Here is a 19207-nt window from a genome sequence, read left to right on the forward strand (position 1 = left end):
GTGAGTCACCACAGTCTCTCATGTCTGGTCAACTGTGGATGTCTTCTGTTTAGCCTTCTATGTCCCCTCTGCAGGCCTCTGTGCATTTGCCACAATTTCTGCTGGTCACTTTAGGTGGTTTGTGAGCCTGATCTAACACAGGCAGGCCTGTTGTTTGATCTCTGTTTGACTCACCTATAAAACTTTTAATAGTGAGAACAAGTGGCTCATTGAGAAGCTGTTTACTATGAAGAGATGAACTGGATGCAAGGCTGTGCATAAAAAGTCATTCTCAACAGTTTATCAGGGTGTTCCTCAGCTCAGTATGGGCCTTTGGGGGGCGGGTAACATGACAGTAAGCATGACTGATCCAGGTATAGCAGAGGCAATGAGTTTGTGTAACCTTATTTAGCTGGAATCTATGTATTTTTCATGTAACTAACATTTCATAAACAAAAATCTGTATTATACTTGGGTAAATAAAAAAATTATAATAGTGATTTCTTTTACTATTATTGCTATTATCATTAAAACACTAAAGCTTTTTCACTGTATCTGGATAAAATCTCTCTAGGGGGGTGCCAAAATGCTACAAGCAGCAAAAACCCTTTTAATGTCTATCAGAGTCATAAACCTTAGCCCAAATGAATTTATGTATTAGCTTGATAGCGGACTAAAGGAAATAGAGCGCAGTGTTTTGTTTAACTTTTGTAAAGCTGTTTGAAGATTGGCCAGCTAAAGGTTCTGACACAGCCACAAACAATGACGAGAAATAATCTCGTTCCTGATGATTATTGGAATATTACGTTCCTCGTTTTAAGGCTCATTTGACTTTGAAGTACCCCGGTTTAGCCAGCAGGGGGCGCCTGCGACTCGCTGTTGTCTGGCAATTGCTTTGCTTCCTAATGTGGCCTCTTCTCCCACAATTTGACCACCTCAGCCTATGAAAAAAAAATAAACTTTTACACTTCCATCACAGAAGCACCAAAGATCGACTAAAAAACCCCCAATACAATCTGAATTTTTGTTTTGTTTTTTGTTTCTCTTGTTATTTTATCGCAGTTTTCCAAAGGCATGCCATGGATGAACAAATGATGCTCACAAAATCATGTTTAAAATTATTCGGAACATCCTAAATTGAAGGAAATAATTCACGAAGAGAAATTTTAACGTTGGTGCATATATATGTATACTAACAGACGAAGGCATTATTTATTAAGAAAGTTAAAAAAATTAAAAAGTGGCTAAACTGAACGGGACACAAAACTTTGCATTGCGAGTTCCTGTACGATCACCACAAAAACCATGAGGAAATGCGTAAATATAAATGTGCAATTATTAATAATATGAATTTACTATCCTCTACTAAAAGAATAAATTCATCAAGAAACGCAAACTTTAGATTTTAGCTATAATCCCATTTAGTAGTGGCTACTTCAATAAGAGAAATCAACAGTAAATCTTTTTAATTTTCTCGGTTTTCGTCATGTATCAATAAACAGTAAATTTTCTTAAAATATCCGCAGCTGCACAAATTTCACTACATATATGTTGGTTTTATCTACACATGCAAATGTAAAAATAATGCTTTCTGCCGCTTTGTTCCGTTGTAATTGACAGAAGGCTCCATGAGGTGAGACTGTATTTAATTTACTATTTAGTGATGTCGATTTTTTTAATGCTAGAAACACATAAATATGCTGCCTGTTTATTAGGCTTGTCTTTATCCTTATAAAAGTTTAGGGCCCGTCGTTTATGTCGATCCTATGGGCCTGTGTGCCTTTTCCTCTCTCTATCTTTGGAAAAGAGGCTGATGTTTGCCTGCAGGCACTTCTGTCTGAGATCAAAGATTCATCACAATTCGCCTTTTAAATGCCTAAAACACGTCAAGTGATGATCGATGCTTTTTTATAAAGAATACAGCTCAAATTATAATTCCAGAAAGCATATTTTAGCTACAAACGCCTCTGTTAAATAATAGTAATAATGATGATGATGATGATGATAATAATAGTAATAATCACTCAATGAAAAGACAGTAATTCCGTATTTATATTGCACAATTTAATACTGCGTTTACACAAAGATGTGAACAACGTCACAGACTGTGAACTTAGCAGGGAATGCCTGAGGTAAAATACTGTTGTCTATTCCCCTTAACAGCACATGTACACAGCTTCTGATTTTAAACGATCCCCTGTTACATAACGAATCACTGCTATTTAAAATGAACACATGGGGTGCTCACTTCTTCCCGATGCTCAGCACAGTGAAAAGCATTCAACTTGATGATCAGGTTTATTTTTTTCTTGCCTGGTGATTCTGTAGCAGACATCAACAAAAGACGAGTAGTTTGGATTTTAATGAAGACAGAAGACCATTTCTTGTATATATGTTTTATGTAAGTAATAAAATATTACTATAACATAAATATAAATGTGACTTTGCAGTCTACATTTAGCAATCAACATACAACCAATGTAGTAAACAAAAAGGAAAAAAACATACTGAAGTCCACTGCAACGTAACCATTAACAGAGCTGAACAAAAAAGCTCCAAACACTTTTAAGAAATAAATATATATATATATAAATGGTCAGATTCATAAATGAAATCATATTAAAATATCTTCTTGGAATTAGTAAGTGTACAAAACTGCCCGGAAAGAAACAAAAACGAAAAAACAAAAAACAAAACAATATCTCGGAACAAATACAAGTTTACATATTAGACATATTTACATATCGGAAATAATCCTGGCAACATTTTCTCTAAAATCTTTATTATTATCATTATTTTTTTTCCTGGAAAAAAAGTTTCCCTCATCTGTATTGAATAGCACTGCTGTAGGCTTTTGGACTGGTCCAACACTGAGATATGACACACGACACATGAGATTTTCAGATTTCCTTATAGATCGGGAAAAAATAAATATATCTAAAGTAAATCCCTTCATCGCTTACCCTCAATGAATGAATTGTAATTTTCTTTTCTCCGATTCCAGCGTTTAACTATAATACAATGACAATGTGAAACAAAAAAACTGAATTATATTAAAAAATAAAATAAAAATAAAATACACACTCGGAGGAAAACAAATCATGTACAGGCGTCATATTCCGACATGGGGCACTGAAGTTACCTGAGTTATTATAACTTTTCATATTTGACCAATCTCTCAAAATGTTTGGGATACAACAGGATAACAGGCAGTAAGCAGTGTGGGCTGACAGCGCTCTGTGGTGATAACCAGGAACCTGTAAACATGGGATTTTTAGGCTTTTGTGTTTAAGCCTAATGAGATCAGCTACACTCACACTTTTATTAAAAACATAATATAGCATTACTAATATTAACGAAAGAATAAGTGCTCCATGCAAAGAAAACAATAATTTTAGAACAATCAAAACCTCCAAAAAGAAAAGAAAAGAAAAGAAAAGAAAAGAAAAGAAAAGAAAAGAAAAGAAAAGAAAAGAAACGCTTGCTTCTAATTTGGTGCTTTTTGCAAATTTCGGCGTGGTCAGCTGCAAAAAGCTCGATTTTTTTAAGGCATGCAGTCAGAACTTGGATGTCCTGTTGCACTTGCACAATTTCTAAAACGTGTCTGGCGTTATTTGTAAGTGTTGTGTTTTCGGGTGCCACAATTTCCATCACTCCTCCAACCATCAACTCCCACTGAGTAAACAGAAAAAATAAGAAATTAGCGGTTGCTCTGATGAGATACAGTACCCATAGCAAATAATGAACAAAATCATAGACACTTTGCAGGAAGAGAGACACTGAAGTTAAAGAATTTCCCGAACCAAAACATCACACTTAATATAACAAAGAAAGTATACACTAATATTCAGATAACCAGTTTAAGCCTGAAAAAAGCTAAATGTTCATTCAGTGTAGGCTTTTCATCTCCAGTGTTGATCATTTTCAGGCTACAACCTCATTCGGGTCAGCGCCTACAGTTCATGGTACACCAGGAGGAGATGGACTCAGTTGCCACATTTAATTACCCCCTATTTGGAGCAGCCATTGGATATCAAATTTACTTTATATGCATGTCTCCTCTGTAAAATTTTGGTAAATAAAGATCTTTGTTTCACTTTAAATGCGCACGGAATCAGTAATAGCGAATTTTTTTTTCTTTTTTATGATTCTTTTTTTCTTAACGTTTTTTTCCTCTTGCCATCTATTTGATGAGCACGCGAATCGCGAATACTAAAGGCAAAACTGATCTGTTCAACTTTTCCACGTCTCTTTTCTCTCAGGAAAACAAAAGCCAAACTTAAATACTGTAAACTCCATAGCCCCTTTCCCTTTTCTATCCCCCCGCGGAAATGCTCGGATTGTTCATGAAAACAGTCACTGCACAGGACTCTGTAGTGTGCGGTGTAGAGGAGGGGTCTCTGCTTGGGAATATACGTCCTCCATATTCGGGTGAGGGACCCCCACTGGTGTCATTCTTTTCTCTTTTTGTCTTCTGTTGCAAAACCAAACACGGACAACCTCTTTATCCAACTGCAGAGTACCGGCTAAAGTGCTGATTTCATGAGCAGATGGCTTTGGGCATTTTAAGAAATGATTTTCCAGCGCCCCTTTCACAGCCACTTCGATGGAGGTCCTCTTCTTTCGTTTCCTGCCCTGCGCAGCAATCTTGTCCAAATTGGTGGGACTGCCCGTGTTTGAGTCTGTCTCCTCCAGCCACTTGTTAAGGAGCGGCTTAAGTTTGCACATGTTCTTGAAGCTGAGCTGCAGCGCCTCGAACCTGCAGATAGTGGTCTGAGAAAAGACGTTTCCATACAGGGTGCCCAAGGCCAACCCCACGTCCGCCTGCGTAAAGCCAAGTTTGATCCGCCGCTGCTTGAACTGCTTGGCAAACTGCTCCAGATCGTCGGAGCTGGGCGCGTCCTCGTCCGAGTGATCCTGGTGGTGGCTGAAAGCCTGCTGGGGCGACTCCATCTGGTTGTCGTGGCTGGCCGAATCATCGTGGAGTGGGTCCCGCATGCCATGGTGCAGCGTGCCGGGCTGGGGACTCAACATTGCGTTGAGGTTTGTGTATCCAGGCTGTGAGTAGACAAGTGACTGGTGGCCGTTAGATGCTGGGGACAGCGGGGATAAGTGGTGCGTCGTGGCAGGCGCCCACGAACCATGGTGGCCACTCTGCGCCTGCTGGTGCACCAGGTGAGACCTGTGGTGGAACCCGTTGCTCAGGTCCTCCCTGCTCGCCTGCACGCTGGCTTTGTGCTCCTGTCCGATGTGGGTGCCGCTGGACCAGTCTGTGTTGGAGGTTGGCAGCCACTGATGGTGCGTCAGGCTCATCGGGTGTCCCGTGTTGGTCGCCGCAAGCCCTTGCAAGTACTCGTGGTGCATCATTTTCTGTACCTCTCTGTAGGTCGTCCCCTGGTGCATCCTGTCCGAATCCGGATGCATGAGCGGGTTAGACGGTAAGGAGTTATTCCTCGGAATATACTGAGCTGTTGTCGCCATGGCTCCTACTTCGAAAACTGACGAGCACTTCGGAGGTCTCCAGGCTTTAGAGCCAAAACGCAACAACCTGCTCTGGGAGGTCTTGTGGAAGAGCGAAGACACGCCTCCTCTCCGCTTGTATTGGCTCCTCTCCGATTCAAGCCCACTAGGGACACACTCAATAGACGCAGGGGTTCAGAGCACGGTGCAGCGCATTTTTCGCACAGAGCTCCGATCTTACATATGTTATAGAAAAACATATGTTCTATTTAATAAATGTCTCTGAGTTTTTAACAGTAGTTTCTGCAGCTCGTTTTGGCGAACCTGCACACAAGGCGCGTCTTTTAATTAATTCATTTTTTTTAAACTTTTTTTTTCTCTCTCTCTCATTTCATCCAGTTTTCTCCAAGGAAGGTGAGCAGGGCTACAGCAGCGGGGTTTGATTAGGTTTCCTCTGGTTTAGATCGGTTGTTTTGCAAATAACCACGTGGGGGAGTACGGAGATCTTTTTGAAGGATACCCCCCACCCCCACCTCCCTCTAACACACACAGATGCACTTACAGACACACACCCGTGCACCTTTATAATAGGTCACTGATGATTATAGCGCTCCTCGTTTTAAACAGATTATAAGGCGCGCTGCTCCAGTTCTGCAGCCACCCACACAACGAGAGGCGTGTAAATAATATGCGACGTGTCTGTGGATGCTGTCGTAAATGTGTGACAAATTCGAAAGCATTTGCTCTGTTTCAAAGCCTCCGCGTGTGTCATTTATTTGTATTGTCTCGGTAATTTTCAATGTTGTGTGATCTCATCATCACCACCCACTTAGATCAGAAAGGCCAAAACGTGCTCCTTCCCTCCTTAGCCCTCCTCCCTGCACATACGTTGAGTACAGGTGACAGAGGTGACATATTATAGCGATGCAATTTAGTCCCATCATTACGCCTCTTGTTTTGATATCCTCAAAGCCAGACTGCCACATCTGATAATTACCATTTATAATCATAAAACAATCTTTATTTTTTTAATATGACACGGACTCTTCGCTGCCAAGCTCTTGGCTTGCGTCTTGGTTAATCTGGATATTCCCCAGCCCTGGAAATTTAGATTTAACAGATTCCAGATTTTTTTTTTTAAATTGTTAATTTTTTTAAGTCTATATTCTGATATCATTTACCTCTCGAAGCATTTTACTAAGCAGCAACTTGGAGAGAGAAACCTTGTGTTTCTTTCTCCTGGCTCCTTCCTCACTACCTCTCCCGGTTGATCTGATTATTTTTCCCTTCACGTTTTGTCCCAATAGCAAATTACCAATTCTATGAATTGCAAAGCAGCCTCAGAGACGCTGAGGGGTAGAGAGAGAGGGGGGGATGCGAAGATTGAAAGGGATCTTTGCAAACACAATCACGTTCTTAAATGGAAATGCGGGGCTTTAAACAAATCTTACATCTCTCCCGTTCCATTCGCCTAAAACTCTGCAATCAGGCACATGTTCCGCTCCTTCTAAAACAGGAGCTTTTTGGAAGGTTTTTCAGGCGCAACAGTCCCATTTTAATCATTTACCTGAAAGCAATGTTTTGCCTTTTTATCTCTGCCGCGTGTTTGTTTGTTGTCATCTTCCCCATGCGACTATTCTCTTTCTATTTACAGTACGACTCAACTCGAGTGTTCATTTTAATCCGGGAGTACAAGACTAAAAGGTAAGTTGTCTCCTTTCTGCTGTCACTGCGTCCTTGCTGTACTCTTGTCTCCAGCGTTAACAATGTAGCGAGTGTGTGTGGCGTGAGTGTGTACGTGTGTGCGGAAAATGTTGTCGGGGTCACAGGTGCTCGTCATCATCTCTTGAAAGGCGTGGTTTTTGTCCACCCATCCGTTATATATTTATTTGGAATGAGTGGGAGACAGTCCTCGCGAGTTATCTTCGTGTCATCTCGGAGCAATTTATTAGTAACAGAGTCTGATATTTGGGTATAAGATGCAATGTAAGAATTTAAGAAACACGACTCGTGATTGATAAGTTACACTTGATGTTTCCCTTTAATTCTTAAAAAAAATGAATAGTTTGCATGAGTAATTTGTCTTTATACATCATAAAATACATTGATGCATAATTACACTATGTATTACCACATTTATCAACTAACCTTTACGTAGTTTAATTAATATTTTATGCAATACAACGCAGAAATCTGAGAAAAAAATTAAAAGTAACATGTATGACGAGGATGACAAAGCCCCTCTAACGCGACTCCTTTAATAAAAATCACTGTCTTTCCTCTGTCTTGAGAGACCCCGGGTTTGCGCGTCACTGCTATAAGAGACCAGAGCTCCATGCAGCTCTCAGTTAATGAAGATGCGTTAGCCATTCAGTCATTCTTGTCCCCAGTCTATAAAAAGCAGTGGTTTCTGCCTCACAGACCCAGTCTTGTGCTTTGCCATGCCAGCGAGTAGCTGCTGGAAAAGAAAGGTCCAGATGCTTTGGCCCTTTTGTAAAGAATATGGCCTTGTGTGCGCTGAGGTGCATTTTTGCCAGGATGCGCGAGGTTTCCATGGTGCGCTCGATGAAAGGGATCACACAGAACTTAGTGGTGAATGACAGGCCGTACAGGAAAAGCGGCTGGAAATGAAGGCGATATGATGGATTCAGAAAAAAGAAAGAAATTACGAGGCACACTTACAGTGGAACCGCAGAGATGAGGAAGTTGGGTGACCTCTTTTACCCGAAATAAGTCCCCTTTGTGTCACCCTGAGAAGACAATTCTCTGATTTATTCTGTACTTTCTTGCGAGCCCCTTTCCTGCGATGCACTGACAGATTTGGAGAGACAGTGTAACGAAATCTGAACAACAGAAAACTAACCAAACAACGTTTTCCCGGACCGCTCACAATTTTAGAATATCCGTGCTTCTCTAATTAAGGTTGTTGTTTAGGAGCAGAGGCATTTTTCTTTTTGGGGCAGTCACGTGTTAATCTCCCCCCTCAATCCCAATCTCTTTAAATGCAGCAGTTTTTGCCAGGGCGCAACTCAGCCAACAAAACCTCATCGACCCTTCAATTAACCAAACCCCACCTTTCATTTACGCGCTGCCTTGTTGTGAGTACAGTTAGGATGGGAGGGATGCATTAAAATTAAACACGACAAATAGGATGATTATAAAATGATCTCACAGCCGTTTCTGTATCTCGAATAAAATGTTGCTGGAGACAAAGTTTAAATGTTTTATCAGAGAACAATTGAAACAAAGTGAATATATATCATTTCACAATGTAACTGATTTTAGCAGCAAAGCTTTACATTAGATTTTTTTTGCATTTCGAGGTTTTAGTAGTTTCGACATTTAAGTCCGAAATAAAGTTAAATCGGGTTTTGTTTTCCACAAATATATCCGAAATAAGACACTCGCGTTCCTAAAACGGCAGCGGCTTCATATTAGATGTTTAATACAAGTCTTCCTCAATTCCAGGGGGAACATTTCGAACTGCCACAAGCTATATTTAGATTTTAAAATTCATGTGATGTACCCCTCAACTACCGCGAGTAGAATAATATCCACCAACTCACTCAATCAGATAATTGTAATTCGTTTCCTTTTTCTTTTTCTTTTTTTGACAGACATGCGTAATAGGCACTAAATATGCAATTGTAATTAAAAAAAAAATCCTGTTTGCCCATCCATTCTGAAGACCAAAATCGTCCCGTGCTTTTCAGGTAACTTTTTTCGCTTTCTTTTTTGGCTAATGAACTTGGGCTATTCTGCCAGCATCCCCCTGAGAATGCGACGGGGGAAAAACGCTTCTCTTGTGGTAAAAGGTGCGAATTTCTTCCTCTATCTCCCGGCTAATTAGGCGGGGTCTGAACACGCCAGAATGAATATTCATGAAAGCACCGGCGCGCAATTAGTAGTGGAGAGAGTTCCCAACTTCAATCCCCAAACAACGCAGCTTGTACAGGAACGGGGTACCGGTCCCCCCCTACTCCATGTGTCTCTGCTTCTGCTCAAGCACTCTTTGAGCCCTCACTTGTACTTTCAGCTCTTATCAGCCAGTCTCCTGCTCCCCTTTTCAAAGCAGCCACCATCACAAGTGATTTGTCCACTTCATATAAATCTCAGTGTTGTGAACAACAGCTAATCCAATTATATTTCTCAATAACTTTTTAAGTGCCCATAAGAGTTATTCTATTTCCTGTGCCAGCAGAGCTTTTTGAGTTCACTTTTTGACATACAAGCAAAAATTTCAATTCAATTTTAAAAGACTCCTCGTAAAACTCCACATTTAAAGCTCATGTTTAGAGTAGAGCACAAATGTGCTTATACAGAAAAACAACCTGCACAAGCATCCATCACCTAATGACACAGATCACCTGACATCACACACAATTTTGAAAGCATCACACCTTACTGTTCCAAATCCTCTGAATTGCTAATATTCTTGCTGCACACACCCCTTCCCCCTGCCTAAAGCCTCTTTCTACCTGTCTAGCAGTTTTGTGTGTCATGCCAGTGTGATCCTTAGCCTATGTGCCTGGTTTCCTGTCCATCCATCCGCCCGCCAAGGACCCACAATCCTCTGCTTTGAATTCAAGGTGATTCTTATCCCCGACACCCTCCTGGCCCAGCGCGTTTGCCTCTTGCCTCCATAAAGACGTGTTTATGTATGTATGTATGTGCAAAGGGGAACACGAGGAGGTTTTTCAAGGGTTGGGGGGAGATAAGCAGAGGAATTTGAGGCCAGTGAATATGGATGGGGTCCCAGCTTTTAGAGAGGACCGCTGATAGAGAGGTAAACAGCTCCTGGCCCAGAGGAGAGTGCAGGGGGGTGGCTGATGCATGCACTGGCATACATTTGGGGCCTAAGTCCATACCCCCCCTCTCTGTCATTCACTCCGCATCTCTGAAGACTATCTATCATTATTTCTTCAAGTTATTTTGTTGTTAGAATGTCGAGTGTTTGCTTTGGACAATCTTGTGGATTTTGATTATTAGGTTGCATTATCAATGCACGGGAAATGATGTTTGCAAATCTGACTTTAGGCTGAAAAAGCCAAAAGTTTTTGGGTTCACTTTGCTGATAGTGCATTTTTAAGATCAGTGCAGGCCAGGATTTAACATTGGAATTGTTTCTGTCCCACTGCCATGAAAACAAATGTAACAATGACCACTGTTGCCATCTTTACTGAGCATCAGCTGTACCCTACACAGCCCACACCTCTTCTCTTCAATATCCTCTTGTTAAAATGATGACAAGACTGGTAACACATTGATCTCAGACTCAGACCATCTCTCTCTTTCTGTCTGCTTTTCGCCTGACAGACCCTGCAAGGCTGAGCGGCTTGCCGACATGAAGGCCACGACCCCAAAAGGACACGGCAGGAGTGAGTCGACGTGTCTCACATATTGTCAAAATGCATGTGTGTGCGCGCAGAAGTGTGCAAACATGTTCTGTGGGAAGTCTGTTGTTCATGATCGATCATTGTTCGTGACTCCTTTTGCTCCATTTCAATCTTTCATTCTATGTAAACCCCTCTTCTAGTTTCCTGTATGTGTGATTGTTATTTGCTTGTGTAGATACGATGACACTGCTGGAACTTTCTGACTCACACGATTCTTTTATTGATTATTACTGTTAATGCTAAATATCTTATTAAAAAGCCGTTTTCAATACCCACAAGTGTGTGTACATTTAGGCCCCTAAAACCACTTTTAAGTTAAGAATGAGGCGTTTTCACCTGGTAAAGCTACACACAAGATTTTTGTGCATTTTTTAAAATTTGAAATATGTTGTTGACATTTTATTTATTTATTTATTTATTTAAATTGACAGATTACAGACAACAAATGGAAAGAAATGCAGCATACGGATTTGTACCATTGAATCTGTGGTTCACACTTTTAACCTCGAAGCCAGCTGGATGCCGGCTTCATTTACTGTAGTTTTTGATGCTGCAGGATTAAACAGTGAATAAAGTTAACTTTATTTGCTGAAGAACATCTTTTTTCAGAGTTGTCTTGTTCCAGAGGTAAGCCCTCTCAGGCCTTGACTTTCCTTTGGGGCAGCTGCTCGGCTTTATCCCACTTGACTGCTCTCTTGGCTGTGACAAAACACAGATCTTCAAATACACATACACACACTCCAGACACACACTCCAGAGAACTTCCACACTAAGGCCCCACCGCAAAGTTATTAATGAGCTGTTTAATTTTAATTAGATAGTAATTCATGTTAATGCCTGCTTAATGGAGCCAAATAATTCCCCTCGGTCACTCGGGGTCTTTATGCTTCGTTTACCAGCCCCTGCAGTTATTCTCTGGCTTTTGTTTTTATATTACATTTCCAGGTCTTTTTTTCCAAGCAGTGAGTGAATGATGAAACAGTAAAAACAGGAAACATATGGGGTGACTGAAGCGTTTTAGTGGGTGTATGTGTGTGTTAAAGAGCGCTACTGTGTATTTTTAGAGTGGAAACTGGTGCCAATATGTTTGTGTTCATGCCTCTTCTATCACTACATCATTTAGTTTAAGGATTGTGCGTCTGCGTGTGTGAAAACTTGGACTACACAGACACACACACATATACTGACCCAGAGTCCACTATAGTAAATGCCTTAAGTCAGCCTGAAGAAAAGGTCAAACTCAGTATTGAACGCTAAACAGGGTTAAACCCTCAGGTTGAAGTACAGGTACCAAGACATTTGCAAGACAGAGGTTGTGACCTTTTTGTCCAGGCCAGGCCTCAAGGTAAATCTCTCCCGCCTCTTGTCACGTGCACATCTACTACACTGCTCCCCACCTAGGGATGCATTTGTTCGAGACAGCCCCCAGGGGTTCAAACATCGGTAAGGGTGTGTAGGTGTGACCACACTGGCTTGGACCACCCCGTATGTGTGTGTGTGTGAGAGAGAGAGAGATCTGGAGTGGAGAGGTCAAGGCTGTTGAGTCTGTCTCGGCTCTGTCTGGGTGCCTCGGCTCTAACGGAGCACTAAGCTGAGTGGTTGAATTGAGTTAGTGGCTACAGACAGGCTTTTAATTGTTGATTGACCAGTCTGAGTGCTTCCTGGGCTGGGGTCATTGCAGAGAGCAGGTGGGGAGGTCCCCAGGCCCCAGCAGCAATTTCAGTCACATACACCCAAGTGCTGCAGACGGGTGGAGAGGAGGAAGTGTAAAGGTAGTTAGGAGAAGGCGAGGAGAACAAGTGAGAGCTGAGAGACTTTAAAAACTTGGAATATTTGTTGTGCTTTATTCGTTTTTACATGAAGTCTGATCTGTGGATTTACAGGGGCCACACAATTCAAGCAAACAGAAACGCATATTGGTGAAGGCGTTAGAGTGACTGCGAGCAAAGCAGGCTTTGAGGTCCAAAGATTAGCAAGTTCAATGTTTACCCCTCCACAAAATCTCAGCTCCTTCATCTGTTTGACAATTACAAATTTACTTTGTACCCGTTCCATCCACTTCTTTACCTCTCTACTCACTCCCTCTTTATCCTCTTCTGTCTCCCCCCTTCAGCCCTCTTTCCTCTAATTCTGCACAGGGCTACAAAAGCCCATTCTGCTGTTTTAGTGGGTTAGCTCTTCTCGTCTCTCCTCCCCTCTTCTCCTCCTCTTCTTCTTTTCGGCTCACAGCAGGTGCCCGTCCTCGGCTAACATTTGTTATCTCTAATCCTGCAGGTTCGGCGCACAAAAAGAGCGTAGTAAACTCTCTCTCAGACCTAATCCCACCAGTCCTTTTTTGATGGCACTCCCCCTTGCCCTCCTCTCCTCTTTTCTCCCTTCACTATCTCTCTTTTAGGCTGCTGGGGGGACACTTCACTTCTCTGATTGCCACATAGCTTTTTATCACCATGGCCTTCAATTTGGGGGGCAGCTGTTGGTAGAGGGGGTGTCCTTTTTTTCCTCCCCTTCTTTATACCTCTGATTCGAACTCTCTTTTTCCTTTCTCTCTCCCTCTGTCTCCTTTTTTGGCTTCTTCTCCCTTTCTCTCTGTATCATTTACAGTCATTTTCTGGCAATTAAAATGGAGCGCTGCTGCAGGATTTTCGCCTGCAGTGCAACACTACAGTGCTGATGAATAATTCTTCACCCTGCAAACTGGAAAGCTAGCCTTTCTTTCATGTTGGCCCTTTGTTGATTTACCATTAAAACTTACTGCACCGTGCTATGAGTGGAGGACCCAGCTCTGCGGGAACTGGCAAAAAGCAAAAATGAGGATGAAGCAGATATGTGTATATATGCCTTAGGGTCTTTTTTCCCAGCTTAGAATGAGGAAGTCACTGAGTTATGTTTGTGTGTCTTACATATTTGTGTTTATGGTTCAGATTTATGGTGCGTGAGGCCTCCTTATTTAAGTCCACTGTCTTGTTCTGTACCATTTAGTTGTTATGTTAATTTTTCTTATCAGTGGTTTTCATTATGGAGCTTAGATGCATTGTGTGCACGATTAGACGGTCATTCATCTCTGTTTCCCGCACTCACACACACACACACACACACACATACACACACACTCTCTCTCTCTCTCTCTCTCTCTCTCTCTCTCTCTCTCTCTCTCTCGCTATCACACACAGCGAGCAGTGACTGATGTGTGGATAGAGTGTGTGGGGTGCTTTGGCTATATAGGTAGTGTGGTGTTGGCAGTATGTTAAATGATGTAGGTCTCTAGGCCAGCCCAGCTCTGGGTGAGTTTCTGTTAGCAACATCCCACTGTGGTCTCTTTACTGCTTTAAAGAATTTTATCTTTGCTGTCCAATAGACAAAAATAAAAATTTCGATTTGGCATGTAAAAGTAAAAAAAATGCAAAATGACTTGTCAGAAATATTACGACAAAATTATGACATAGCTTTACACAAACTAGTCTGCAGAAAGTGTGTTTTATGCTACAGTGAAAAGGAGGTTAGTTCAGAGGTTTAGTGTTTTTTTGTTCTTTACTTTAGGTCAACATTTCTTGTCAGAAAAAAATACATTGCCACTAATACTCCATCCATTCTATTTATTTGAACACGAAAACAAGATTTTAAAGGTACTAAACATGTTTCCAGATATGCCCGTGTTTACATACTAATGAGAACATTTTACCAATTATTATTATCATTATTATTATTATTAGAGTGATTAATATATTATCAATTAAGCAGATTTATTAGGATTCCCTGACCTGCTGCATATATGCACATAATAGAGTGTCCAGATGCACTTAACCTGATCTGAGACCCATCAACTTTTTTTTAATCCTCTTGTGGTGTTTTGAGATACACAATAACACCTGATATCAGCAGTATGAATAGATTTTACCTTTTGATCTCACCCGAAGCCTACTTTAAGTTAGTCTTCAACTTGCAGTCAGCTATTTTAGTGGTCTTAGTGACTCTTGTCTTCTAGCAGGAGATTATATTTATTTTACACCAGATAAGTGTAGCTTCAGAGAAGTTTGTCCACTTAAATAATTATAATGAATGAAAAAGTCGTCTGTGAAGTTTAAGAAGCTTTAACCCTGCCCGGAGGGGTTGAATTAAGGTCTGAGGAGAAGTATCTTCCCGCTATGTCATCTGGCTCACTAGTTATCCCCCAGTCAGTTATATTGGCTTCAGCATATTGAACAGCAAATGTGAACACACACTTATTCGGATTTACTGACAGGCGCACACATGAACAAGCAAACACTGGCATGCACACACACGCACATACACACACACACACACCAACATGCACACAGTAAACAAACAAACACTCTATTTTTCACACTGTCACACTCACATGGACACAGTCATGCACTGAAGAGATAATGGTGGCCAGAGGCGGTCTGAGTGCCCCCCCCCCCCTCTCTCTCTCTCTCTTCGTGTCTCTGAGGCAGAAAGCGTGCTCTGGTCCTCACTGTCTGTTAGATTTGATCACCATCACCCAACTGCAACGGACAGTGCACAGCTCAGCTCATTGAAACACGTACACATAGAGCCACTGTGCCAGAGGATATTACATGCAGTGTCTGACACCTCTAAATAAGTGTTTACTCCTTGTGTGTATGTGTGTGTATATTGGAGCGTGTGTGTCTATTTGCATTTTGTTTGCTCGTATGGGTGTTCCTCCATCCATAACTGTTTGTGTATGTGTGCACGCACACACGCCAGACAACAGCCCTATGAAATGTATCCAAAATGATCATCACCCATCGTCTGCTTCTACACGACTGTCTCTGTCATTAACATACGCGGCATGTAATTCCATGTTCAACTGCTCATTTGGATTAAAAATGTCTACATCATATGTATATGCCAGCGAAGTACAACTGAACTGTTTGCTGATTAAGTAAAACAATCTAAATAAAAAAGAAATGTGAATGAAATTTTGTCTGATGTGGAGTTTTTAGAGGCGTTGTGAGAGCTTAAGATACAAGATACTTTTTTTAAAATCATGCTGTATATTTTTATTTTTATTGTTGCCCCCTTTTTTTTCGCTAGTCACATAAATACACAAAGATATATCTTATTCAGCGGTGACAGACAAGAGCCTGCAAACTGTGTCTGTATATGCCAACATGTAACTGTGTGCATACATATATCTCGGTCTGCATAGAGATTTTAATAAGACAGAAGAGAGGGGGGTACAGTAAATCCTACATCAGAGCACGCCCATCTCTGAGACCCGAGGGTGCCATTCTATGATTGACAGGTCTCCTTTCACTGGCGCTGTTGGACGCTGGGATGGATTAGGGCCGTCTCGCCCTAAAGGGCCATTGTGGCTCCACGTCTCCCAGCTGCTTCAGCATGCACCCCTCTCCAAAACTAAGGAGGGGCTCTTGTGAGCGAGGCTGGGTATTAGGGTGATGAGGTTTGCATGGCACGGGCTCGCTGTGTGAGTTGTTAAAACAGCAGTATGTTACCATTCGAATGAATAGTCTGTATTGTTTTATTTGTGGAAGTATTGCATTAAAGCCACATGTCTGATTGTTTGAACCTGACTTAAAAATACATCCTAACTTCTCTCAACTAGTCTCCATGCTGACGTAAGCCACATATACAGTAAATGCCAAGTGTGTTGCTGTAGTGGCCTGCAGCTCTGCCTCTGCTCCGGTGAATACTGGAGGACCCTTGAACCCAGGGATCGTATTCATAAAACCACAATGAGCAAAGAGCTGATCCAAGTGACAAAATGTTTAAAAAATTGCTTGCATTGCACAGTCCTGATTAGATGTTGGTAGAGGTAAGTTATTTGCGAAGCATTTTATAAGATAGGTCATAGTTTGAAAAATTGTTGATGGGACCTTTAATTCAACAGTCTTAACCAAAGCAGAAAAAGAGGTATGAAAAATATTCTCCAACTGCTGAAGGACAGTGAGGTAATGAGACGTTACACAATTGTGCAGAGATAATGTTTGTGGTCTATCTCATTTGAAATGCACACACATCTTCCACTCAACACTCAGATATTTGGAAGCTGGAAAAAGTGCAACAATGCAGCAATGATGACTCGGATCTGTCGCAACCTTCCATCAGCAGAGTAATCACACAAACAATTACAGCGCTTTCACAGTTTCACACTGTGACATAGTTCATTTCACCACAGAAATTGGTAAAAGCTGAGGCTTTTTCCTCCCCATTTCCCACGTCGTTAATATCAAATAGATTAAATGCTAAAATTACCAGCATGGTCAATAAACATAAGCAAAGAAATATAACAAGCACGAGCGTGTGAATAGACCACTGTGCAGGTAGGTCATTGCATAAAATAAAACAGCATTCAAATTAAAATAAAATAGCTTTAATGGAGACTAAATTGTATGATGAGACTCACTAAGAATGAATTTAGATTTTTCTCATGTGTCAGATGCAGCAAAGAGCTCATCACACCTCCACATCCTCAGTTTCAGCTCCATCAGTGTGCCACTGTGCTCTGTGAGTTTTCCTGAAACACTCCTATGCTGCAATCTCTTTGGCAATAAGAGCTCTCTAAGAGCATTCTTCTCATTTTTGGAAACGCTTTCCCATATGTGCGAAATACTAGTTTTTGGTATAATCATCAGTCATTAGCATTGCTCCCTTTTAAAAAACATAAAATTGTGTTTTAAGACTGCTGATACAATGTCTTTCAACATCTCTTCTACATGATTTTTTCTTTTCTTTTTTATAATAGGTATATAATAAATGATAGATGATGATAAAATTATTATAATGTCCTATTATGGTGACTTAAGCCAAACCCCCAAAATCTAAACCATTAATTCTGAGTGTGAAAATTTACAGAGCGAATTAGAACAAGTAGTGCTTTTGGAAATAAATGTAAGTGATGGAAGCACCTTTGTGCGTGTATATGCTTCCATATATGAGAGGAAACCTGAGAGAGGTGATGGGATTTCACTACATGCAAATATGTGCCAGTATTTTGACCTTTCCAACCTTTCTCCTTCTTCCCTGGGGTTTTCCATCCGCTTCCAAAGAGGCCTTGTGGGGAGTTCCCAACATGGGATCCTTCTGGGTTATGAGACCCCTGGCGTGTGTGCTGGGCAGGGCGGGCTGGCACTGCGGCAGTACTGGCACAGAGCTTTGCCAGGAAAGGCAATGCCAGAAGCCTGCCACACTCCTGCTGAGAACCTCCCAGGCAATTAGACTGCTGCAGCAGTGAGCTGCCGTCTAAACTGTAAAGCAGAGGAAGAGAAGACCGGCGATTAGCAATGTACACCAGTTTGTGTTGACACTGTGTTGACACAGCCAATCGACTGAGTGTAAACAAACATATTGTTTCTGGTTAAAGTGAGCATACTGTTAACATGCAGCCCCCCAGCCCTACTTGTAAGCATTTTGTTCTCAAAGTGTGCGCCACATAATAAGTCCTTGGAAGAAGTGCCTTGATGTGATATGTGCAAAGGGTGAAAAAAGTTGCCCTCCTTCTATCCATGTCCCTGTCACCCAGCGGAAAAAGGAGTGGATCACTCTCAGTCTCAGTGTCTCTTTTCCTTTCTCTTCTTTCCATCTCTCTGTCTGATGAAAGAGGAGCTATGATCGTTTCGACAACAAAGGGGCCAGCCGCTTGTGTTTGGATGAGACTCTCCTTTCTTCTCTCCTTCCTCCTCCTTCTCTATCTATTTCTTCTAACCCCCTCTGATCTCACTTACTCTCTCCTTCCTCTATGCCACCCCCCTCACCCCCCCCCCCCTAACACGTTCCCTCCCTGCCTGCTCTATCTCTTGCTGCCTGATGCTACTCTCTGGCGTTGCTCCTCCGTTCTTCGTTAGGGCCTCAGCGATACAATCAGGGGATGGAATTAAAAATCAGAAAGTGTCCTTGTCGAAGAGACACCCCGGATGGTGCACTTTGATGTCTCCTCAGAAATTTGAAATTCATATGTTGTCACACTTGATTTTATTCCCCCTTACTCTCTCTCTCACTCACTCACTCACTCACTCCCTCTAACTCTCTCTCACTCTTTTTCTTTCAGCTTTTTTCCTTTTCTTCTTCTTCCTACTCTTCTCCGTCAAGTGCCATCATGTACTATTCAGCAGAAAGAGAGAAACGAGGAAAACAGAAAACGTAAAAAGCATTGTACAAGTGTTTCTGAAAGACCTTTCTTGTCTTTTATTTTTTATGTTTTTACTTTCTGAAGAAGGCGGGAAGATATAATGAATCATTCAATTTCCTTTTGATTGTAGGTGCTGGGGCGCGTGGGTTTAGAGGTAGAAGACAGGGAGTAGGGGACCACAGGACGGGGTGGAGATGTGGCGGCGGGCCACTTTGATGTGATTTCAGAACTCTGCGCCAAGTCAAAGCTATTTGACAGA

At 41.6% G+C, this 19207-nt stretch overlaps 1 protein-coding gene across 1 annotated transcript; it reads right to left on the reverse strand.

Annotated features, from left to right (window-relative positions):
• Nucleotides 1–2042: 2042 nt before the first annotated feature.
• Nucleotides 2043–5529, reverse strand: pou3f1 (POU class 3 homeobox 1). The gene has a single exon (XM_004551007.5). The coding sequence runs from the start codon at nucleotides 5458–5460 to the stop codon at nucleotides 4336–4338; it is 1125 nt and encodes a 374-aa protein (XP_004551064.1). The 5' UTR covers nucleotides 5461–5529; the 3' UTR covers nucleotides 2043–4335.
• Nucleotides 5530–19207: the final 13678 nt, after the last annotated feature.

This window comes from Maylandia zebra, linkage group LG11 (assembly GCF_041146795.1).
Source record: "Maylandia zebra isolate NMK-2024a linkage group LG11, Mzebra_GT3a, whole genome shotgun sequence".
NCBI lineage: Eukaryota > Metazoa > Chordata > Actinopteri > Cichliformes > Cichlidae > Maylandia > Maylandia zebra.